This window comes from Tauraco erythrolophus, chromosome 7 (assembly GCF_009769465.1).
Source record: "Tauraco erythrolophus isolate bTauEry1 chromosome 7, bTauEry1.pri, whole genome shotgun sequence".
Taxonomy (NCBI): domain Eukaryota; kingdom Metazoa; phylum Chordata; class Aves; order Musophagiformes; family Musophagidae; genus Tauraco; species Tauraco erythrolophus.
The window spans coordinates 7316624-7324584 of NC_141471.1; the positions used below are offsets into that span (position 1 = coordinate 7316624).

The following is a 7961-nucleotide window of genomic DNA, read 5'->3' on the forward strand; positions in this document are numbered from 1 at the left end:
TGAACAGGGCTAAATTAGCAGCTCGGTAATAGTGTCAGTCCAACTCTACCCTCAGCCTACGGCAACGTGCTCCCTGGTGGGGTTAAGCAACCAAGCAGAGCCCCGTGCCATATCAGATGTGCTCCTTCTAGCAACTGACTGCTTGTTCAAGGCTAAACTGATTACTTTACGCAGCACTGAGTAAATACATCCTAAAATTTTGTAAGACACTAGCAGTTTTCGTGCTTCAGAGCACAAAAGGATCCTCAGCTGGGGACCAGGGAAAGTCTTTGCTCTGTTGTATACACCAAATGATCTTAGGCAGGCTCCTAAAATGCATCCAGAACTGGCCACTGTTGAAAATAAAACAACAAAACAAGACGTGTCTTACAGTGCTTGGCATCAAGCAGACTTACTTTCAATTTTTTGAATGAAACATAAAGTGATAGCTTAGCACTTGCCCCGAGCTGGGCAGCTCTGGAAGATTTCAACACAAGAAATAGCATCCTGAAAGCTGCCCCTGTCATTTCAACTGGATGCAGGAATCTTTCTCTCTTCCTAATCTCTTCTTCCTTTCTCCTAGCTACGCACATTCATGGCTCAGAGCCATCCTGTGATGGACCAGCAGATTCACACCTTCATTTTCAACAGACAAACTCTGACATGACAAATTCCCAACATAAACCACTACCAGTCCCAGACTACCCCATACCAGTGAATAAAACAGCTGGACACAGGCTCAAACCATTGAGCATTTGTCCTGACGGCTTCCCTGCTCACTCATCTCTGATGGGGATTTAGTGTGTGCTGTAAGCACTGCTCAGGTACCACCTGGGCTTGGGGACAGCACAAGCCAGGAACAGTCCCAGGTTGCATGTGGCCACCCTGCTCTAGTGGGTGCAAGAGTTCATCTCTGCAACAGGACCAAGAGAATCTCATCTCCGGGCCAAGAGAATGGTCCCTGACCTCTTTTATTTGTTGCTCCTATCGACATATCCCAAGTGAACAACCTTGTATCTTGTGCTGTTAAGAATTATCCATCCTGAAGGTCATCCAGACCTTCCTTTATAAGGTCCCTCTCTACGATGAAAAAAACACCTCTTGTTGCATCATCAACAAATTTGGTTAGTATGCTTCTTTTTTTTATCTCAGCTTCACTAGCAAAGACCAGCCCCAGGACTAAGGTTGGGGAAACCCCACCAGTTCTGTCCCTCCACCCAACGGTTGCTCTTTCAATATCAGCCTGCCATCTTTCTCTTCACCTGTTTCCTTACCTGAGTCACAATTCTTCATCTTATTTTACAAGAAAGATTAAAGTGCACTAAATTTAATCACTACCAGATGATAATCCCCAATGCAATGTTCTAAGACACCAGACTATTCACACTTCGCCACAAACTAGTCTCTCGTCATCAACACCCCATCCATCTCAGTCCTGCCTCTTTTCACCCACAGGCAGAAATTTTCCCAACATTATCATTTTCTTTCCCAAGCCTAGAATTGAAAATCTGATCCCTCCGTTTTACCAAATAAAGTCCTCTCTAAGAAGTGATCTTTACTTCCAACCTAGAATTTAAGGATCACTTAACTGCAGGGAAGAGAAGCGTCCTGCCAAAGTGACATGGCCAGAAAAATGACAAAGTTGTGCTGAGAAGACCATGACCATGAACAGGCAGAGGCTGTGTTGGGGCCCGAGAAACCCAGACACTGCCCGTGTCCGACCTGTCGCAGCACCTCTTCACAGCCATCTCCTCTGCTCCCCTGCCAGGGTGCTCCAGCAACAGGTCCTTTCTTGGGCACACAGCCTTCCCCAGAGGATCCCCTCCCTGAAAAATCTGGTTCAGTTTCTGGTGAATTTAGATTCATTTTTCAGAACAGTCTGAAAAAATAATCTGTCTGGAATATGAATGGGCTCAAGCTAAACAGCCTTTCAATATGCTTCTGAATTAAGTGAAAGTTATTAAGCACTCCTGAGCTCCACTACTTTTTTCTCAACTCTGAATATTTAGGACATTTATGGAGCATTTGAGTTCTGTTTCTTTTTAAAACAATGAGTTATTTGACCTTTATTTTGACTTTTCACTTAAAAAAAAATGTTTGAAAGGAGAATAACAGAAAAGGAATCACCTCCCACCACCCTTGACAGGAACAGTAAACACAATTAGAGATGATACACCAGAGAGACGTCTGCACTTGTTTCCTGTCCTTCCACTGAATCTCAATAAAAAAGCCCTTTGATAAAGTTAATTGGATGATTCTCTTGTTCTGCTGGAATAAAAGAGCTCACAGAAACACAAGAGCTGACTCCATTAGACTGAAAGGTAATGAAGGACTTACTCTCCCAGGCACCATGTGGTCACATTCACCACCAAGAGCTCCCCTGGTTCTGCATGAGCAGTAACAATTGAGATGACAACATATTTTACGGGATCAGAGATGTCACTTTGCAAAACGGAAGTACAATGACACTTTCCCAAATTAAAATACACTGGGCTGTGGCTGGCTGCCCTGGCAGGCTCTGAGGGCTCTGCATTGCTGTATGGACAGTCAGGGTTAGGCTTCCAGCAGTGAGCAGGGCTGCTCAAAGGCAGGAGCAGGCTTGAGGAAAGGTGAAAGCAGGACTGGCTCCCAGTCCTCTTCCTAACCCTTAACTGCACTCATTTTATAGCAGCGGATGGGAAGGAGCCACGCACACGGCAGTGCAGTGGTTGGCACACATGTCCTTGCCCTGACGCTCACTGGGTTGACTGCAGGTGCCCCATGCCAAGGCCATGGCACCATCCAGGACACGCTCCCCATCGTCCTTGCTGAGGCCAGTTCACTGCTCATAAAGAAATGGATAATTAAAAGACGAGGCGGGGGGGAGTGGGGGGATCAAAAGGAGATTTATTATCCAGTGAAGGGGGGGGCTAAAGATGGCATATTTTTTGCTTCTGCTCCTTGTTCCAGAGGTTGCTCGTGCAGTTCCCATGAGTCACTGGACAAAACAAAAACAATGTTGGGACCAGAAGCAGGACAAAGCACTCCTTGAAGTCCTTCAATATTGGAGTCACTCCTCAGACGTGTTCTGATCCCAGTTCATCAGCACTTTCCTGCATTACTGATAGCAGAACCGTAAGTCAGTGCCAAACGCAGTCATAACGAAACCTCTACTTTTCACCCCGTTCTTTTGTTCGTACATCCAAAACCCAAACTAATCCTTTAACCACCGTGTCATATCTAAATCCATGTACAGCTTATTACCTACAGTTATTCTCAAAATCTAACCAAGGCTTTGTGAAAGACTTGCCAAAAATAAAGCCTGTATTATTTGCTTCTAGGTGTAACTGATCACAATTTGGCCAAACTGAGATGGGCTATTTGTTTGCAAAATGTGTTTTAAGTGATTCAGGTCATCCTGGAGAGTTTCCTGCTCAGAATTTACCAATCTCTTCCCCCTCATTTTTGTATGAACTACAAATTGTATCAGTAACGAGTCTGTATTTCTTTCAAGTCACTGGTAAAGTACAATATAGTATAGCAACAGAACGTTTTGTCTGATGAGTCTCAATTTATTTTATCAGCCAGGTTTTTATTCATTTAATAGGCTCCATGTTTATTCAGTATCATTCCAGTTTCTTAAATCAAAATGCCTTGTGCCACTTTTTTATATACATGACACCGACACAATGGCATGGCATTTTCCAACCAAAACTATAATTAATTTAAAACCCCACATTTGTTCAATAAGAACTGTTTACCATTATTCCAATCCAAACAAGTCTATTATAACAGCATCATTAACTATCCAACGTTAGATATTTCATTGTTTTGCCCAGCACTAATGTTAGACTGACGATCCTCTAAATTATCCTAATTGCAAACATTGTAAATATTAACATAGTAATTGCTTTTTTTGCAGTCTTTTGGAACTTCATCTTTGCTCCAAGATTTATTCAAAATCAGCACGAGTCAGAGAAAGCTCTGCCAATTCATTCAAGGGTGTTTCATCAGAGTTGTTTGGATTTAATTTTAGAATGTCTAGCTGTAGCATATTCTGCTTTAAATACACTTCTATCATTAATACAACAGTCACCACTATCATCTAAGATAAACATCTCATAAGCATTTTCCCCATGTAGAGAAAAGAGCTTCTAATACACACTTATTTTCCAAGTTTTCTTCTACACTTCTATGATAATTCTGTTATTTTCAATAAAGGAATGGATCAATGTTATTCTTCAAACTTCTCTTCTTCCTCCTCTTCCCTCCTCCATCTATAATTTGTTGGCTGTCTCTCCATGGACAGCTTTCTTCTTGTGTCTTTTTCTTCTCTCTAATCATTCACAATTCTGGGCTTTCAGCTGAAAGCAAGGGCTATTGGTTTCCTATAATAATTTCCGCACCTTATGATCTACCCTACATTTTAGATGAAGGATCTAAAAGCCTTCACGGTGTTAAGACCTCTAAAATTGATAGACCCATTTGGGTGCAGACAGGCACCCATCCCTGACTGCTGCCCTACCACACCGTTCCAGAATTATTTTCTGAATGATGCTCTACATCATCATTCACGATTTTCCAGGCATCTGAACTGTCCCTTTTCTGCTGTCTTTTCCCAGACTGAGGAAATCTAGTGTATCCAATTGCTTCTCAACTCCCAGTTATTCTCGTCTATACTGCTGTATTTAATGATCCTCCAAGGTCTCTCTGTAAGAAGGGTTCAAGCCACCTCTGAAGAGTCCTAGCTTTGAGGGTGGGGGAGTCAGCAATACCAGTGTTTTAGACAAAGCTACCAGCACAAGTATTAAGGCAGTTTGTCAGGCAATAAGAAGGGCCAGAATATCTGCCACAGGCACAAGAGCTCCCTTTCTCCATCACGTCACGCCAAAAACGTCTATGCAAGTCTTCAGAACATTATATTCTTCATCTTCAGCAGGGGAAGGTGAAAACTATCCCTATCACCTTCCTGCCATTGGTCATAAAGGAAAGAATAATACATCGTTCATAATAGTAGCCATGTTAATGAGAAGTGATTAAGGCTAAACTTCAGGAAATGTGTGTCACATTCCCACTGCTGCCAAAAAAATTCCTATGTGAACCTGAACAAATAATTCTGCACTTGAGTTTCCTTGCTGTGTAATGAGGTTGAGATTGTGAGACACTTGCACGGAAAAGTGCTGAGAATCTGTGTGAAAAATGTTAATTCAGTTTCTAAAAGCCTTTCACAAAGAACAGGAGAATTAAATTAATAGCAGATTGGAAAGACAGGTTGTGAACTACTTTCCTCCACCTTGATCTACAGCCCAGGCAACAGAAGAGTCAAGTACAGGAAGAGAGATATCCCTGACGACCTGGTCAGTCGTTCAACATGACTGGTGAATGGAAAAGCCATGCTACTGATGAAATACTGACTTCTGATATACGAAAATTACATATCACACTGTGATCTTAAACTTGAACAAAGGAAAACCATCTCACTCGAAAGTGAAGAGCAACTTGGGAACTTCTTCAGGTAGCATCAGCAGGGACCAGCAAACTTTTAGTTAGAATTAAAAAACTACTGTGGTCTGGTGCTACTCATCATTCACTAGCAGCAAAGATCCCATCCTTCACACTGAGAAAAATGATATTTAGGATGAGATGTGTGGCGATGAGGAGATGTGTGGCGATGAGTTTTATTGGAAGCTGGGCACCGCAAGCTGTTTTCTTATCATTTTGTTGCATGTGTTTAACAGAGCTCCAAGGCCTTATACTCTCAATCTCTGGATTTTACACACTCAGTCAAAAAGGTCAGTTCAAAAAGCAATTTCAGATGTTAAGCCTCATTTGTATAGTTATTCCAAAGTTAATTGCACTTCCATAAGCAAAACTTGATCCAAGTCTGGGAAAAAACCCTCAGCGTTTACTGAATCTGCAAAAAGAGGAAACTTACTGAAATGTTCTTCCAGTTCTCCCCAACACAAGCAGCCATCAAAGGAAAGTCTTAAGACCAGTAAGAGGAAAAATAGGCTCCATAAATGGTAAAGTGGAAATCATTAAACAATACCATGTAATACTACACGAGTGAGATTAGCTTTGGCATATTTTTTTCTTCAGGACTGAGATTCATGCAGCTTTCTCACCTTTCTTTGGGAAAAGGAGGTGACAAATGGAAAAATCAAGTTTTAGCTAGAAACTCATGCCTTCCTCCAGCAAGCCAACCCTTTCCAAAAACATCACATTGTTCACTTTATTCAACCCCATCAAACCAGCACCCTTTGGTAACACTGTATATTTTAGCTTCCCTGGCATCTACACGAGTTTCTCTGCGTCAGTGACTCCTACATCAGTCTTGAAAGGTCCAACGCAGAAAAGAACAAGGCCAAAGTTACAAACATATTCAGCCACTGATGGATTGCAGCATTTTTTTAAACAACTGTCCTTTCCTGTGAGGTGCAAAGGAGTAGAAACTCGTGCTGTCAACAGAGCTAAGTTATTATTGTTCTAGATGCAGATTAGCTTCACTAAGGAGATATTTATTGCTTCACCTGCCTTGAACTATAACTGCACACTCTTTGACAAACGGCTTGTAGCAGATTTAATCTGCACAGGGGTCCACAACCTTGTAAACACTGTGACAAGTCAAACTGGTCCGCTGTGCGGCTGTAGATCAGCTTTTGGGGTTATCTACTGTTTGGAGGAGTATCTATGTCTTTTCACCAAGCCCATAACTTGGCTGGTAGGAGGCTTACATTTAGCAGACCAGCTTGCACTTCAACGCTTTCTGAAAATTATGAGGCCAGGACCTGAAGATGATAGATCCCACCCACAATTTCTACTGCTTTGATGAACATGCAGGCGCTGTATAACCATCCCTAATGTCATCCATTGAATACCCTCGCCTGATCATTTTAAAGCAAGCAAATTCTGTGAATGTATCAGTTTAATTTAATAGCAGGCCATTTCAGAAAAAGAAATCACAGCAATGCCTCCAGAAGGATAACCTTGAGTTAACCCCACATCGAGGAGGAACCTTTCCACCTTGTTTACGGGAAGACCGTAAATGGTCTTTACTGCTATGGCTTCAGGAAATGAAGGCAGCTCATTTTGCCAGTGCCAAGGCAGATAAATCAAGGACACTGAACAGTTAAAACATCCGCAGCCAGAGAGCGACCACCAGGAGGCAATTCCAGGAAAACATACCAACAGCCACAGAGACCTGTTTGGGCACCATATTTCTGTAGCAACACCACAAATTTTGTTAGCTAACTACATTCCTGAGAACACAGTTATACAATACCACGTCGTTGAATTACAACAGAGTTACACACAACCTCTGCAGTATTCAAAGCGATATGGCCAGAGGTTAGTATCATTTACAGGTTACACTGCATAAGCACTGTCATAGTAAGGACTGCAAAAGTCACTATATTTGCTCTAGTGTGCCACAAAAGTCACACTAGGTTTGCTCTAGTGTCTCAATAGGTTAATGGAATGGCAGGAAAGATTAAAACCCCAGGCTTTTTAAGCTTAATAAATTGTGTTTACCGCCAAGACACTCAACCACCACAGCCAAAAGTGAAGTTTTGGGAATATCCTACCTTGCGAGAAGCATTTTTGTCTGCGCTCTCCACATCACCGTCCAAGAATGGCATGGCAAACGAGCTGAGATCCTGCCAGGACAGAGAAGAAAAATTGAGGTCCTATATTAATGTCTTCTTCCTCCCATCAGAGCATCCCATGATTGTAGCCTGTGATTTTATTTCTGAAGTGCCCGCTGCTTTACCCATAGCGACTGCTGGTAAGCAATAACACGGGCTTTGATCATTCTCCTTGGCTGTGAACTCAAGGGCAGATGGAAGTAACAAGTGTTTAGGGAGCCCTTAGCAGCTCCTGCACTACATCATCATGAAAAAGCACCTGCACAGTGAAAGTGAAAAGTCCTGTGCTAAAATTTTCAGAGAGGTACCCGAATCCCAGTGAAAAATTTGTAGGAAATCCCTGGTTAAATATAGTCACCT

General features: G+C 42.3%; 1 protein-coding gene across 1 annotated transcript in view; it reads right to left on the reverse strand.

The window, feature by feature from the left end:
* The window catches only part of PRKAG2 (protein kinase AMP-activated non-catalytic subunit gamma 2), a 159619-nt gene extending 152012 nt beyond the window's left edge, over positions 1-7607 (reverse strand). Inside the window, exon 1 of the mRNA XM_086615057.1 lies at positions 7542-7607. Coding sequence (XP_086471183.1) covers positions 7542-7595 — 54 coding nt within the window. The 5' untranslated portion in view covers positions 7596-7607. The remainder of the gene's footprint in view (positions 1-7541) is intronic.
* Positions 7608-7961: the final 354 nt, after the last annotated feature.